An 18,164-nucleotide genomic window follows, 5' to 3' on the forward strand; every position below is an offset into this window, starting at 1 on the left:
CACAGAACATGGGACGTACCACCATGAATTTACCAATTGTATGGATATATTCACACTCAAACTGCACCATCACTGGCATGAGAATATGTCAGAAGTGGTCATTTCAATCTTTCAGTTTTGTCAACCTCCCCCCATGAGTTTATGAGTTTTCACAGCAAGAGGCAGATGAGGAGAGATGTTGATTCATCCTCGAAGATAAATGACAAATACAGACGGGGGAAGCATTTATATAAGAACAGCATGCAGGTAAATGAACAGACTAATTGGATGAAGTTGGTGCAGAAATGAGGATATGGGTACAGTTTGCCATTGTGTGTTAGCAGTAGTCTTATTTGATAAATGTATGTAAATAAGATGGGTGTTTTCTTTTCTGTGTCAATAACATACGATAGAGTTTATGAACAAATATTCAAAATCTGTGTTCAGTGGCCATTACTCAGATGTAAGTGGTGTTTCAGTTAGATTTCGAGCACTTAACTCTGTCATGCAGCAATTTCTGAGGAAGTAGTTTCTGGTGTTTTTATTCATTACATTGTAGTGTACCTACGAATTTGTCCGTGCATGGAGAGTGCTGGAATGTGCTCAGATTACTGAGCAGACTAAGTGCCAGGATGCCCACAGAGACATAGAAAAAGCACAACGCAACACACCACAGGGGGCATTTCTCATCCACGACTGTTTGCAAGAACCACCCCAAGAATTTAAGGACCCCGATGACTAATCGTCGTTTTCACTTAATTCTAATAATTTTTTTCTCCGTTCCTCCTCTTTAAAAATTCTCTATTTGTTCTATTTCCTGCACTTCATCCTTTCCACTCCAAATGTACAATCCCTCTCTGCTACTTTTATTTTTCTACCCAACTCACTTCTCTGTCAGTCTCCACACGTCATCCATCATCATATTCTCTTGCTCCTTATCTTGCCTCATAAGCTTTCGCCCCTCCTCCTCCTCACAGTTTCCCTCACTATTTCTCATTTTTCTCTCCAATATTATCCGTCTACCCTTTGCACTTACCATCAACATTTCTTCTTTTTCTGTCATCATCTGTCTCTGGCAACTGGGGAGGGATCTGTGCATGGAGAAAGGCAGATCTACTGTTTGTGGAGCCTGTGTTTGCACAGACAAACGCCGGGTAAATGTGATCAAGGGGCAATATGGCACCGTAAAATGGGAAAGGGAAGGCAGGCGTTAAAACAACTCTAACTTTGAGTTTTATGCATGATTGCTTTTTAACAGGCAAGGACGGAGGCATATACATTTTTGTGAGATATAGAAGAAGACGGAGAAAAGAAAGTATGCGACAGGGTGCATTCAACAAGGAAAATAGAAATGAACTGGGCCGAAGTAAAGAGACAATGAACGTGAAATGAGAAAGGGCAGAAATAAATCTGGTGACGAATCTGTACACACTCGAGCACTCCTGTGAATGTGCTGAACTCTGGCTAATGGTTGATATAAAAACCCAGAGAGGATGCAGAATCGATGCTATCTGAAAGAGCCCAGGATGAGGCTGGTTTTAGGGAGAGGACACAATGATCTCCCTCTAAAGGCTGATTACATCTGTTGAAACAGCACACTGATATTTACACAGAAACCCTGCAGAGGCCCAGCAGTGGGCCTTGTACACCAGCCAATCCTGCAGCGCCTTCACTACATCACTTTTATTTTGTAATGGGTGTGTGTTTGTGTCAGTATGTGTGTGTCTTCTATCAGATCGGGCTGTTTCCTGTTCTTTTGTCTTTTATATCCTCATAAAAATGTACGAGAACACTCTGTACTTACGCATTTCAATGCCCCATGTAAAACTGATAAAAATTACAAAATCATATTTTCACCGTGGTTACATTTGTGAATAGACATTCGACTGAAGGATGCCTATCTAGGTGAAATTGCAAGTTATAAGACTGGAGTTGCTCTATGGATACAGACAGGGTACTCTAGTGTCACATTTCCATATGGGTTGGATACCTGCATAAGTGAGGCCTGTAGTATTGTATATGAATTAACATCATTCACAACTCTCTCTCAAGCGATATTTAAAACTGATTGTCCAACAACTTTCCATTCCTTCAATTTCGATTTGCCTTACAAAAAAGGCATTGCAGTAACTTGTAGGACATTTTCAGTTGGAAGTTACAAAACTATACTGATCACACAGACAAAGAGATGAAATTAGAAATTACTGAGGTCTTCTGTTGCACAGCAGTGAAATTGTGTAATCAGCAGTTAATCAGACAGCGCTACATTTGGGGTGGCAATCCTTGAATATTTGAACCTGTAGAAAAATGTATAGGCTCTTCAGATGATGTGAATTTAAATTCATTCCATAATGACTTATCCCAGAGATGCAATATTTTATACCAAATTTGACATTTCAATATTTTTAGTTGGACAAGGAAATGTAATTTTGTATTAATACTGTAAAAGCCCCAAAGGAACACAAACCGTGTGGGTGCAGATGTGTTGTAATGACCAGCTGTAGAAGAAGTACTGAGAACAGTGGTTCTGACAAAATGCTCTTTGACTGCATTACAGTCAATGTCACTGAATTTATGTGGATAAAGGGTGGTGCAGCTACTCCCCTGACGCTCTCTAGCTAGTTGTTTGACCTTATCATAATAAGTACATATTTAAGATGCTGGTTTTCAATGTGCGAATCTTGAAGTTCAGGTTCAGGATAAAGCGGGTATAGCTATTGGAAGAATGGATGGATGGATGGATGGATGGATGGATGGATGGATGGATGGATGGATGGATGGATGGATGGATGGATGGATGGATGGATGGATGGATGGATGGATGGATGGATGGATGGATGGATGGATGGATGGATGGATGGATGGATGGATGGAATCTTAAAGTTTCCTAAGTCTGTTGCATATTGCAAAATTACAAATTAAATGTGTAATTAAACAAAATATTGCTACTCTTTATACACAGTTTTTTCAATGCATAATTTGTGGATAATTCTTAATAATTACATATATGCTTTTCATGTATTTTAAAACAATTTATATTGTACCAGATGTTTCCAGGCTGAAAAGCAAATTTGTGCATTGACATTAAAGGCATTATATTCTCCTCTATTCTATTTACATGTAGTAGTAATAATAACTTATTTTACCATTTATCTACTTTTGAATAAAGTGTGAGTGAGTTTTTGCTCAGAAGACGTGGTCTAGAATCTGTCGTATTTGTGTCCAGATGCTATGTAATTTTCACGAGAAAACCTCATCATGCCTCGAAACTGCTTACTACATAATTACTGCACATGTACACAAAGCTGACTGTTGCTGAATTGAATGGCCTCTCACCCCATGCTCTCCACTTCTTTGCTACCATCCTGCCTCCCCTCTTTTGCTCTCCCCGGTCTCCTGAACTTCCCCCAGCATCCTGCTCCTCATTAGAAAGCCTTTCATGGTCAGAACCAATAAAACTTCAATGAGAGGCAGCCTGAAGAAAACATGGCTGTTCTTAGGCTTTACTGAGCATTAATTACATGATCTCCATTCCAGACAGTAGAGGGCCAATCACTTCTCCAACAGCCCTGCCGACCTATGGCCACATGTGGGCCACAGTCAGACACATAAACTCACATTACACACACCGGCCGCCTCTGACACTGACACACATACACACATGAAGGTCATGCATACACCAACCTATATATAATACCGACTGACATATTATCACACACATGCCCACTAAATGTATTAACCTCTGGCCACATGTGCTTTAACGCTGCCAGGCTTTCCATCACAGCAACAAAAGAAGCAGCGAAATAGTGTTACACATAATTAGAAAGTGGCTTCTGTCTGCTTTGTGGCACAATTACACATTTCTCAACTTTAGCAGAGTAACTGCAGTGGAGTAGTGCCAGATTTACCCAAGCACACATGCACTGGCTGCAAATGAGTAAGACACTTGACACGGGAGAGCGATGGTGTAATTCATGCCTACTCATTTCAGGGCTGTAATAATGGGAAACGAGTGTAGCCATTTGTCAGTTAGTGATATGTGATATGGTGTCCTCTTTGTTTGGACTCATCCAGTGATGAGGAACAGACTAATTATAGAGCAACATTTCCTGATGTATTCATAAACAATTTCTGTCTCCATAAACAGAATAGTATGGAGGCAGGAAACAGTACTTCCCATGTGGCTCTCTCCTTCTCACTGTCGTTTCTCTCTTCACTCATTTCAGTTTGTGTGTCTGTCGTGTCACGGACAGTTATTTAAGGCTGCACTGGAGTTTTTCCATGTGTCACTGCATTATTGTGCGGTGGCATCTTCTTCCGCAAACAATCCTTAAAAAGCATTTCCCACAGGATTGACACCATCAAACATTGTCTGAATCAATTTAACACGCTGAGATGACTAAAGGGACATTGTCTTAAAAGAGGGAACTGAGCACTGATCAGCCACAACATTGAAACCGCTGACAGGTGAAGTGAATAACGTTGATTATCTCGTTACAATGTCAAGGGAACAGTCAGTTCTTTAGGTTGATGAATTGGACACAGGAAAAATGGGCTACGGTAACAATCTGAGCAACCCAGACAACCAGGTCAGAGCATCTCAAAAACAGCGGGTTTTGTGGGGGGGTTGCCAGTATGCGCTGGTTAGTACTTACCAAAAGTAGTCTGAGGAAGGACAACCAGTTCATCTTGATCATGGGAACCCAGGAGTCACTGATGCACACAGGGCGCGAAGATCAGCTCGTGTGGTATGATCCCAGAGAAGAACTACTGTAGTACAGATTGCTGAAAGCTTTAATGCTGTTTGTGATAGAAAGTGTGAGAACACACGGTGTATCACAGTCCATCTCTGAAAGTGACTACTATCGGCACATAAGTGTCATAAGTAGACCGTGGAGCAATGGAAGAAAGTGCGTGTTCTGATGAATCACATTTTCTTGTACGTTGAGAAGAGATAGCGACAGGATGCACTATGGGAAGAAGGCAAGCCAGTGGAGGCAGTGTGATGCTCTGGACAATGTTCTGTAGGGAAACCTTGGGTCCTGGCATTCATGTGGATTTTACTTTGACATGTACCAACTACTTAAACATTGTTACATCTCCATACAAGATATTGACTTGGCCAAAATCCACAGATCTTAATCTGACTGAGCACCTGTCAGATGTGCTGGGAAAACAAGTATGATCCATGGAGGCCCTACCTTGCAATTTACAGGACTTACAGGAACTGCTGCTAACGTCTTGGTGCCTGATACCACAGGACACCTTCAGAAGTCTTGAGTCGACTGTTAAGAGAAGTTTTGGCAGCGCGAAGGGGACACTTAAGTGTTAGGCAGGTGGTGTAAATATCGTGGCTGATCAGCGTATGCGTATTTATTGATATGACAACATTCAGGAGTTCACAGACTCACATCACATCAGCTGAATGTTTTTTGAGAGGATCTTTATCACATGAAAAAAAAGTTTCTCTTTGCTGTCCTGTTTCCACCTCTCCTTTTTGACTTATGACAGTGCAACCAGAGCACTGGATTAAAACTAATCGAATTGAGTAAACTTTAACTTTCACAAAATGAAGGAAGGAAGGAGAAACAAAATGGAGAGAAACATTTTGATTTGGAGCTGGGAATTGCCCATCACTGATCCTATAAGAAGTTACCAATAAATAAATTGGACAATGCCAAGTATGTAAAAAAATGTAGCTTGCTTTGTAAACAAACTATTCTCTTTAAAAAGAAATATGCATTCCAGACTTCCAGCAGACAAAGCACATCCCGCAAACAGCTTTTAGAGAAGAAAAGCAAGCGGCTGTGTAATTGTGAAAGCGACCGCAGCAAGTGAATATGGATTTGAAAAAACGTGTTAAAATCGGACTCAGATGCATAAAAAGTTGATGTATTGAAAAACATCAACCTGGTCTTCTCCGGTGCAATATGAATCAACAGTGTTACACTTGAAAGTGTCTATTAAACTGCAACACAAATCAAGGGTATAATAGGGGGCAATATATTATTGTATGTGTAACAAAACTCATTTCATACTGAAGATGAATGTTTTCTTCTCTTGTTTTTGAGGTCCTGTCAACGTTACAGTCATGATCAACACACACACAAAAACTGAAGTTAATGAAGGCACTCAGCAGGTGACAGCTAAAATGGGAACGGCACAAAGCAGGTAGTGACTTGTCGGCCGATTAATTGCTCCTTGAGGAGTGATGTAGCTCATGTATACAGATACTCTCTGCTGAGAGGAACTGACCTGTATTGTCGGTGGTGGGTACCTGGGCCCGAGGCCACGCCCACAGTCCATCCACGACACCTGGCCGGTGGTGATCAAGCTGTCGGGACGCGCAGAGCACATTCCTCACCTGAAAACCAGACCCCCTTATGTTACAACAATCACACACTCAGACTGCTACAAAAATTAAAATGACGTGTTCCTTTAACTAAACACAAATCCGACCTGATGGACAATAATGTTGTGAAACTTGGCAAAAAAAAACAAACACATATATAGATGAGACAATGAAATTAAATCGGCAAGAAGGGCTCTCTATCTGCCTCCTGGCTCTCTCTCTCTCTCTCTCTCTCTCTCTCTCTCTCTCTCTCTCTCTCTCTCTCTCTCTCTCTCTCTCTCTCTCTCTCTGTCTCTCTCTCCGCCTCCCTCTCATTCCACAGAGTGGCAGCGCTGGCTTCGCATCGTTCAGAAAACCTTGAGCTGCGGTACCTTCCTGTGTGCACCTCTTTAGTCAGACCGCTCCGGCCCGTCATTGCCAGGCGTGAGTCAACAGAACCAGGCAGCACGGCGTCAGCCAGCACAGTGCTATTTTCTGACATGACTTAAAATATTTCAGCTGTAACCTAATTCTTTCATCTCTTGCTTCTCCCTCTCTAGGTGAGCCAAAAGCCCAACAGTGGATATATGAGACAGGAGGTCCGTACTTCCCTCCTCCCCCCCACCGGGTAGTCTTCTGCATGAGAAGGTTATTATTTGGGAGAAATAATAAAGCTCCTTTCCTGTCCACACCAGGCCAGCGTTAGGACTGGGAAGAGACGGGACCTCTGCGCTGTTAGGGATCGCTCCTGCGCCGTGCAGCAGTGCGCGGAGTGCAGCCACAGACTCAGCAGACGCACTGAAAGGGCAGAAGGGAAAGAGGAAGCTGGATGGTATTTTACGCACACCAGGACCAAAGTAGCCCTGTTTTACACTAACTGGGAGACTTCTATACTGTTTAGGACTGAACACAGTCGCTTCGTGTCCTGGTCGGATTTGCACTTGACAAAGTCCACAGCTACAGGGGTCGCCCGGAATGGATTCCTTCATCATAGCGGCTCTGGCACTGTGCTCTCTAACGGCACCAGCCTGTGGGGACAAAGGGACCAGCAAAGCCCGGAGTTGTTCGGATATCAGGCAGTTTTACGGTGGAAAGGGATTCGCTCTGGAAGGAGTCCCTCAGTCTGAAATATCAGGTAAGCTCCTTTAAAACACAGCCTGTCCAAGTGCGCACCTTTTTGTGAACTAAATGTGATTTTAACAAATGAAACAGAAAAACACTCCGAGGGCAATCTTTCTGTTTAAATATCATTTTGTAAATTGTGCAGTAATATGTTAACTACACAGCAAAGCACCACACAGTGGCTCTTTACTGGGTGCCATTATCCCGTTGCAAGTCCTCCTTGGAATGTTAGTCTATTTTGGGTCCAAAGTCGCACCTAATGCGGCGATTTACTGTGTCTAAGTATTGTTGTGTATGTTTGACATTTCCTATTGAAATTAACCTATTAATGTAGGTTTGCATGTAATTGGTTTACAAACTCTTAATTTTATACTAAATATGGCCTGCAGGAAAATGTAACAATATCTCTTGTTCGCCACAAACTTACAATTAAACCCTTTTGTAAAGTTTGTTTTGTTGTGAGAGAGAGAGCAGAGAAGGCATCTAACTTTATACCTCTTAAACCTGTTGTCACACTAATTTCATGTCACATGGTAGAGCAGACAAGCTCTAGCTCTAGCTCTCTGCTGTCTCTCAAGATGAAACACTGCTTTGAAAATATATTAGGACTGTGCAGACATGCCACAGACAATACGGCTGTTTGATCCCTGATCAAAACTCTGAAAAAGTCTTCACATTCTCTCATACTCAACATTTTGGAAACACAGATGCAGGATCAGCACTTCACTTTGTGCTCTCCTTCATCATCACTCTAAAGCTAAGATGCTACTCCTGAAGACACTCCCAACTTTTTCCCTCTTCCATAAGCTGTCCTGTCTTTGTGTAGGGTACTGCCTGCCTTATACATTGCCAGACAGTCACTTGACCATGTGCTGTAACCACACAAATATGATGTTGCTCACTGTGTCATTCATGGTCTGATGTCAGACAGTCACAAGCCCCTTTGCAGTTCAGATGATTACATGTTTGCCTCCCCTGGAATTCAGTGCAAGGTTTTCAGGCATATGGACACACACACACACACACACACACACACACACACACACACACACACACACACACACACACACACACACACACACACACACACACACACACACACACACACACACACACACACAGTTTACAGCAATTCCAGGGTCTACGATTACAGTACAACACATGCATGGACAAGACAGGAGACTGCGATCATGCATGCTCACACAACCAGAACATCACATAGTTTTAACTCGTATATTTGTATTCCTTTTTTTTGCCAAAACCGAGACTGTCAAGAGCTATTTTACCAAAAGTACCTAGCAAGAAGGACAACACGACTGGAGCAATCAACACAAAAAATGTTGGATTTTGACACAATAACACTGCAAAAGTCCTTCTCAATCTGATAAAAAGCTTTTCCTTCAAAAGCCCCACTGACTGCCCCTGCCTCAGTCACCTTCTTCTCCACTGACCAATTCATTTTCCACAGAGTGCTACTCAAGTGTGACGGTGGATTAACTCTTTTTCCCCTGTGAAGACTGAGATGTTGGTCCATTAGCATAGACTGAATGGCACTGAGACATACAAGGGTGACTTCCCCAGAGTTTGCCTAAAGGTCGCACACTCGGGTTGATCTTTGTCGAAGCTGAACCCATTTTTCTGGTAGCATTTTGGGTTCTCAAACAACACAGCATGGCGGCAGAAAGAGCATTGGGCCTCATTCACTAATATGTGCGTATAAATGTTCTTACTTTGTGGACAAAGTGAGTGCGCACGCAAAATCACCGTGGGATTCACGACACGTGCGTCCCGGCCAATTCAGTTCTCACCACCACGCGTATGTTAGTGAATCTGAATCATTCTAAATTGACAGGTGCATGTCCGTGCTCTGCACTTATCATACTGCCACGCCCCTGTTTCTCCATATAAGGACAGACGTTTGTCTGGAGCTTCATGAAGAAAGCGGTGACGTGAAGGGAAGGTGGCAGAGATGGCACCAAAAATAAAAAAAATACAAATTCCACAACAGCAGAAATTGAAACCAAAGTGTTTGAGGTGGAAGACAGCAAAGGTACACTTTTCAAAAGTGTTTCCTCCGGAGTTACTATGGTTAAAACAAAAATGACACATAGGGTGCTGTTACCCCTGAATTGCGCACTGTGGCACAGGTTAATCCTCAGAACCCGATGACTGCAATAGCGAAAGTGGTATTTATCGTATAGAGGTAAAGCGGATATCCCCTAAACTGCATCACTTGAGCTTTCTAAAAATGCTGGCGCCTCGTCTGTGTCACGAAATGTTGTGGAGATACCCGAAGTTGAAGTTGCGTCGTCGTTACATTGCATGACATGCTCTGTCCATCTCCACCACCGCTACTCTTAATTGAATAGTTCCCAAACTCCCGATCGCTTCACAACGTACTGTATAGCTAAATAAACAGCATAACTAGCCCTTTCTGACGATACCTGTTGTTCCTCTGTACGACAAAGTGTTTTCAACTAGTCCAGTTTTGAAATTACAGCTGACCTCTGTACTGCAGGGTTGAAATTACATCCCACTCCGTAGGAAAATACATTTTAATAACAACACATTTATGGGCCTACACTACAACGGAGGTATTAGCAAATATCACAGGAGCGTATGCTAAGTGGTTAGCCTCAACAATGACCAATAGACGATCTTAAAAGTGAAGGTAGTAAAATTACCCTAAATAAAATAGCCTATGGGGTGATAGGGTTAAAAAAAATGGTTTGATATTAATGTTGACTCAAAGAAACGTATCACAGACCAAAAATAAAGAAGGAAACAGGTGGAGGACAAGGACCACCTGATCTGATGGCCAGGTGTTTACATGTTCTAAGACAGCCAGGTAGTCATCATTTGTTTGTACGAACAAATTCAGGAAAGACAATTTTGATGAATCCCAGATTTGTGCGTAAAAATGTTCGAAACCACGGTTTAAGCATATATTTGTGCGTGTGTACTGTTAGTGAATGAGGCCCATTCTGTCCTGGCATAAATAGTATGAATATAATGTGTTACGCTTTCCCCCTACAGTCCTAAAGATTTGGGGTTTTTCCTTTTGATGGGTTCAGTTTCCTAATTATGTCGGGCTGTCATTGAGATTAATACATGTAATGTCATGAGTACATGACATGCCAATAAAGAATTTGATATCTAATGCAAATATATACAGTAGATATTTCCAAGTGATGGGTAGGATAGGAGAAATGATCAAATTTGAAGGAGGGGCAGTAATGTCATCAAACTGTTATCTCATATCATCACGCCATTCATCATGAGCTACAGCAGTGAGGGCCAAGTAGTAAGCGGACACTTTTAATTTACTTGACTGACCATAGCAAATAAATCATTTGGCAGAATTAACACCATCCCTAGTCTCTTAGAGATCTTCCAAATGCCTGTAATCCATAATGCTTTAAAGAGCAAATCTGTCTTGCCATGACACCACCTATTCCTCTTGTTACAATCAATAATGTGGAGCTTACTTAAGTTTGGGGTCAATGCATTCTTTAGTATGACAGAAAATAAGGGAACGAGCCCAGACACAGGGCCAGGAGGAGATTGATGGAGAACTGAGACACACAAAAAAAAAGAGAGATGAGAAAAAACTGAGACAGAGATACAAAAACAGATAGAATGAAGGGGAGATATGGCTCTGCACGTCAGCAGTATTTTTCCCCAGTGTCCCTGTCTCTTGGCTGTCAAGCATAAATAACCATTCGTCTACTCCAGTTTGGCATATTAAGCACCTAGTAAAATATAAAGGAGGTCTAATTTATGCCTCCAAATTATGAGCGACCTGAATGTTGCGGATGATCTCTGACCTTTGCGGAAGGTATTTCTTGCTGTGACACCGAAGCTTGATCAACCTAATGTATTGGCTGGGCCTGACTCAAGGTCACATGCTGAGTACATCATGCAGATTCAGTCTAGGAGGACGATGAGGAGCGACTGCATCCCGACTCGGAGAATGATGTCCAGTCGCAGCACTTCCTTTTCATGGCCACTAAACAGTTTATGAAATAAAATCCCTTGGCACACAACGTAGGGACATTTGAGCCGAATATTAATATCCACAAAACATCTATAATAAAATATGGAAGCACATACAAATTAAGTCTGAACAAGGTGTGCAAGTATAATATGCCTAGAATAAGTTATTAAAATTGTGCTCCTGAGCTAATTTCATTTTATTTCTATTGAATTCCAATTTGGAGGTTTACTTTATATACTTCATATCTCTGTTTTTTTTTTTACATTTGAATTACTTTTCCAAATATGTGAGGTAAAAAGTTAGAAATATCCAACCAGCTGAATATCCCTATCCCACATCAGACTCTGACTATGCTCAGTCAGTGATGAGAAAAGGTTCCTAGATATTGCTTTCACTCTGATACGCCTCATATAATGTCTTGGATAGTCCCCTCTTCTTAAGTAATTTGCCTCGGAGAAAAAGCATGCGGAAGAATGCTATCGGGTTAAGGGTGAGCTGTTTGTTATCATTGTGTTGAAGCGATGTTTACTGGACCATGGGAGCAATAAAAGTTGAGCACTTAGAAATGAAAAACAAGCTCACGACAAATAAAGTAAACTGATTGATGCTCTTAAAATGAGCATGATGATGCCGTAACGCTGTAGAGTGTAATCAGTTTGGGAAACAGCTTTTTTTGTCAGTGTTTACCAAAAATGGATGATTGATTTTTATGATGCTCATCTGTCTCCTCCCTGCTCTGCCCCCTCCCTGCCCTACCCCATCATTACAGTCTTGATGACTTATCTTTTTGTCTTTCAGGGGATGACATTCTTCATCTCTCTGTGTCTCTCTTTCATCGGCTCTTAAAGAGAGAGGCGCCAGGCGCTCTTTGAAAGCAGCTGGCGGCCAATGAGTGTTAGATCCTCAATGTCACATAAGCCTATACAAAGAGACAAGCTGTATGAGACTTCTGCAGGAAGGCTAGTCACATTTTGGTATGGGATTTATTTTCCCATGCCGTATTTGTGTTGTTGTTGATTGCTGGCTGCTGGCTGCTACAGTCTTAACTGTGAGCCACACAGTGCTCTAAAGTGTCATCTTTAACCAGTGTTTGGCTAATGATACAGTGGGATCGCTGCTCACCAGGCCTGCTAGGAACTCTTCCACTGGCTTGTGGCTGGAAATATGGACTGATCAGTATGGTAGCCCACCATGAGAAGTATGGGAATTTTTTGAACTCAGCAGCTTGACTGACTTTGAGAGTAAGCCTTGAGATGTATAATAGTAGCATTGTAGCAGAACCAGAGCAGGGTTTTTTTTCACACGCTGAGTAGAAAACCTCCCGAGGCAACTCTCTCACCTCTTTGACTGTGGGTAATGATAAGATAATGGCTGCTAGTGTGTTTTCTTCCCCTTACAACACTTTCCAGTCAGAGGTTCAGTGGAGAAGGGAGTTCACTGCCAGAATAGAAACAGCTGGGTAGCCAGAGAGAGGCTGCAAAATCAACATCTGAACAGAAAACATACAAAGGAGGTTGTGTCAAATATTACTTTGGAGAATTGCAGCGCTGATGAATTTAAAAGCACAACTTGACTTTTTAGAACGATAGATGTACAATCTGCATTCCAAATGGACCAACTACTTGAGTGTTAGGCCACAGTAAAATGCAGACCATGTACAGTGTTTAAGCTCTTAATCTCTGTGGATATACTTATACAGTATCTGTATATCCACCACCCATTGCTGCGGCTCCACTGGCCGTGTGCCTATGGAGCCTCTTGAAGTTGTGCTGGCATCTCATTCTTGTCCCCTCAACAGTGGACTCTCATGCCAGGTAGGATTTAAAAAATATGTTCACGCTGTTATTGATTATTGACACAATCATGCAGTGTATTATTATTAGCTGACTCTCAGGTGGATGTTTTTTGTTACTGCAATAGCAAACAGCACCAACTAGACAAGATAAAAAACTAGGTTAGACCCTCACTTTTTAAAACATTTTCAGTGGTAATATTGTGCTGTTAACATCGATCATTTTAATTTCCCTGACTATACAGTCATATAATCCATGGGCACTTTAATTGGGTGCCAGTTTAGGGACACGAAACATATAATGGACACCTGGCCAGTAGTTGATCATATTTTGTATATAGCCACTGAAAAGTAGTGGCAATGCTGGTTTCGAAACACATACGTCAAACCTCCTTTAAAATTCAAGCTCTCAACTAAAACCCAGTTCAGACATTCAGTCACGCTTAAATGTTCTGTTAATTTTACATGTTTGTGTCATTTCCATGAGCAGGTTAGGTTTTTACAAGTATTCTGGGGTCATTTTTCACTTTTATTAGATATGATACAGTAGAGACCAGACAGGAAACAAGGGGAGACAGCAGGCACTGGCATGCAAAAAAAAAAAAAAAAAAAAAAAATCCGCTGGACTGCGGTCAGCATCTTAAAGTGGCTAGACATCATCGAGACACGCCTGCCTGAGTCATTTTATGTAGAAGTTGTGATGTCAATCTCACTTTGGATCCATGAATTAAATGCCATCACACTAATGCACAGGCTGCACCAACATGAGGCTGAATGGACACAAAGAAATGCTGTCTTACTAAGAGCATTGCAACAAATGAGTCACTTAGTTATCAACTCTTGTGAACAAAGAATATAAAAGTGGTTCAGTTCCACAAAATACTTCGCCTCAGAGTGCAGAGCAAAATTGAAAAAAAGCAACCCTTTTACAACCACACCTAAAAATAACAGACCAGCTCACCCTGCTACATTTAAAATTTTCATTCATGTGAGCTGCATGGAAAAATGAAAACTCTGAAGCCATGATGACCTATATGACTTTCATTTGCATAACTTTAATGCATAAAATCCTCAATATTACATATTGAAAAGGGATCTAGATAAGTAAAGGGACAAACCAAACTTGACCATAAACATGAAATCCTGTGCGTGTTGAGATAAACGTGCAGTGTTGTCATCAGACAGTAGCCTTTATCTCCATCCCATATCCCCACTGATGTGCTGTTCTTATTATCCATATGGTGGGTAACTAATTGATCACACTGAATTGCATATGAATGGTACTCATTAAACTGCCTTGGAGATGAGAGAGCTGAGGCTTATTTAGGTTACTGTCAGCATAAAGCCGCACGCTTCTTTTGGTCTTCCTCTTCAGACAGATTAAAGCAACAGCAACAGTTGTTTCTGTATCACAGTGTGCAGGCACATAACTCATAAACAGTTTAAAGTGTGTCAATCCCTGCATCTGGTCTCCTGTCTGCGCCTGTTTATGTGTAGCCATGGATGTCTGTTTGCCTACCAACTGAATATACTGAAGTTGTTAAAATGCTGAAGTCAGTAAGAAGCCTCTTGAAGCATTAAGCCATAATGGGCTGCAGGGAGCATGAAACAGACCACGGTGTGTTTGATGTTCACCACAAAGAGCGAGAGAAAGAGAGAGAGGGCTGATGGACTGCTGACTTGAATTGGGCTGCCCTGGCCTGCTTGGGTTTCTCTCGTTCCTGCTCGGCTCTGTTAACGAGCTGTACGTAATAAAAGCAACACACACACACACACACACACACACACACACACACACACACACACACACACACACACACACACACACACACACACACACACACACACACACACACACACACACACACACACACAAAAAGAGAAACACAATGGTTAAAAGGAAATAATGCGTTCTTCCTTATGGGGTAGTGTTTACTTTCAGGCCTGTTAGAAACATGGAAATCTGCAGGACATGTAGGTGCTCCGACCGCTGGATAATGTGTGAACTAATACAGAGAAACCTTTTTCACAGATGCTGCTTTCCACGTAAAACCAAAGCTATCAAGTAGACGTTGTAAACATTCATGTCTGGGCAGACACTCATTCAAATTTCTTTCTGATTTGCCAGGAACTGTGAGTCAAGAAAAAAAAAATCAAACACTTTGCCTCATTTTTGGACAGACACATGAAAGTACTGACAAACGTGTCATTATTTTCTGTTCCGCTCACTACTTTCAGAAAAATTACAACTATTTACCTTTAAGGTTGGAAGTTGAGGTAGAGAGAAATCTGTGACTGGAACTGACTGACTCAACTGCCTCCTTTCTGAACAACATGCACTTCAGCTGCTGCCACCGCTCCTGCTTCTCTCATTTTGGGCTCCTCTTGTCTTTTGTTCCTCGTCACTTGTCTAATGTGGGAGCAGGAGTTCACACGTACAACCCTCCGCTGGCGAGCGCACACACACACACACACACACACACACACACACACACACACACACACACACACACACACACACACACACACACACACACACACACACACACACACACACACACACACACACACACACACACACACAGATGACAGCATTGGCAAGTATTTTTAATGTCACCACAGGGGGTGGCAGTGTCATTGCAGCAGGCAGGCGTGTGTGTACGTGTGTGTGTGTGTGTGTGTGTGTGTGTGTGTGTGTGTGTGTGTGTGTGTGTGTGTGTGTGTGTGTCGTTTCCCTTTGAGGGCTGCAGTGTGTCGGCGTATGACTCCTCTTTTGTCTTCAGAGGGACTGGCTGTGTAAATGTGTACGTGTGCCCTGCCAAGCTGTTGTGGTTCACGTCCCCTGCAGCAGTGCTCTCTGTTGACTAGGTGAGTATTTGAAGTGACAAGGAACTGGCCACAGCTCTCAGCGTGGCGATGCTATTGCGCCAGCTACCTTTCCGCTTGGCCTCCCGCTGCTTGACAGATGGTAGAGACCCAAACCAAGACGGCCACTACCGTTTTAAGTGAGGGCACGCAGTATGAATTTTACAGTGTGACACGCCCTACACCAACACACACACTGTCTGCAGCTGCGGACCGGATTATTTGTTGGGAGACATGTTGTTCGTTCTTTGGCTAAGGCTAAGGGGAAACTCTGCGGCTATGGCACTATGGCAACAACTTCAGCAGCCCGCAGACAGACTCACGCACACACACGTACGTACGCACGCACGCACGCACACACACACACACACACACACACACACACACACACACACACACACACACACACACACACACACACACACACACACACACACACACACACACACACACACAGTATTCTTTAGGTTGTATTAATTCTGATTTCTGAGTTCTTGATGAAATGTTCTTCGAATTGTTTGGGTATTTTCAGATTTCAGGCCTTCTCCTAATTACAATACAACTACAGAAAAACACAAATCTTTTCCATCTTGTTGCATTAGTTGAATGTTATTGGTTTTACCCGGGGTTCAGCTCATGATCAGTTAATTGATTAGTTGATTGACACAGAATTAATATGCAACTATTTTGATAATGACTTAATATTTTCAGTCATTTTCCCAGAAAGAATATCAAACATGAACATCTCAAATGTCAAGATCTACATCTTCTGTTGTAAGAAACTAAATATTTGGAGTTTTAAACGGCTGGTCAAAGGAAACCAAAAAGACATCTTCAGACTTTAGAAACTTCTCATATTTTGCTATCATTTTATAGATCAAATGATTAACTGATAAATCAAGAAAATAATGTGCAGTATTATTTTAATTTCATTTTATTTTATTTTTGCAGCCCCATTTTTTAAAATTAATTGTTCAGTTTATTAAATACCAAAAATAAAGGAAATAATGTCCTTGAAAACATCGCCATCACAGTCTCCCACAGTGCAAGGTGATGTCTAAACGTTATTGTTTTGTCAAACCAACAGGCTGAAACCCTGAGATATGTTGAGTTTGACAAATGACTTTGGATGTTATTTCAAAATAGTTATTGAGTAATGTTCTGTCAATCATGTATTCTGCATTTTGTTTTCAGTTTACGTGCCAGCATCAGCTAAGCTTGGGGCCTTGTGATGAGGGAATGCTTTGTAATGTCCTCCATTGCTTGAACGTATTTGTGTGGAGTGACAAAAATTTGCTTGTGGCTGACTTTTTTGAAGCCTGTAGATACAATATTCAGCGCTGGTGCCAGTTCAAATCTACGTCTTTATATTCAATATAATTGCCAGAATAGATGGATATTCTTTGATGAAGTGGCAACAGCCTTCGGGCTCATATTTCTCAAATATAAAGAAGGGAAATTGGAAAGATGAGAGATTGGGCTCGTAAATAAAAATATAGGAACAGATGATAAAGTCGTGCGAATGCATGTCCAGCACCTCACTGCGTTGACACCTGGCACACACAATAAGGATTTAATAAAGATAGGACACGCAGGAGCACCGGTACACATATCGCACACTTCCCTCTGATAAGCAATCATTTCTGTCCTGTTGTGTTATAAGTTGTTATTAAAAACACAAGCTGACATCTTTGTACAAGAATACAGAAACACCTGCACCGAAACTAGACTGCAAGCTATCAAGTCTTCAGGAAGCGAATGTGTTTGTGGATTAGTGAGACAGGTATCCCAGGTGTTTCAAAACTTGTGAATATCTTCTTTGTTGCAGTTCCCCCTCCTCTTGCCTGAGGTTTTAAACATTGCTCTCCATAATCCCCTCCAAACTAAAGGCATGATTCCAGACTTTGGACGCAGAACAATTGCCACTTTCTCTTCAGCTCTATCAAATCTCCAACTCTGACAGTTTTTTGTTTTGTTTTACTTCTTAATTGTTCAATTTGGAGGATTTGTTTATAGCTGCTGCGGGCAGGTGGCTCCACACAATAGCTATTATTGCTTTTCTGTTACTTGGCATTCAT

At 41.8% G+C, this 18,164-nt stretch overlaps 1 protein-coding gene across 1 annotated transcript in view; it reads left to right on the plus strand.

The window, feature by feature from the left end:
- Window positions 1-6,661: 6,661 nt before the first annotated feature.
- LOC138635895 (glypican-1-like) overlaps window positions 6,662-18,164 on the plus strand; it is a 67,839-nt gene continuing 56,336 nt past the window's right edge. The window contains exons 1-3 of the mRNA XM_069723603.1: window positions 6,662-6,754; window positions 6,871-6,909; window positions 7,006-7,445. Of these exons, the coding sequence (XP_069579704.1) occupies window positions 7,286-7,445 (160 nt within the window). The 5' untranslated portion in view covers window positions 6,662-6,754; window positions 6,871-6,909; window positions 7,006-7,285. The remainder of the gene's footprint in view (window positions 6,755-6,870; window positions 6,910-7,005; window positions 7,446-18,164) is intronic.

The sequence above is a fragment of the Brachyistius frenatus genome, unplaced genomic scaffold, assembly GCF_029030835.1.
Source record: "Brachyistius frenatus isolate BFR_SWC_R1_liver_20210118 unplaced genomic scaffold, ASM2903083v1 Contig_337, whole genome shotgun sequence".
Taxonomy (NCBI): domain Eukaryota; kingdom Metazoa; phylum Chordata; class Actinopteri; family Embiotocidae; genus Brachyistius; species Brachyistius frenatus.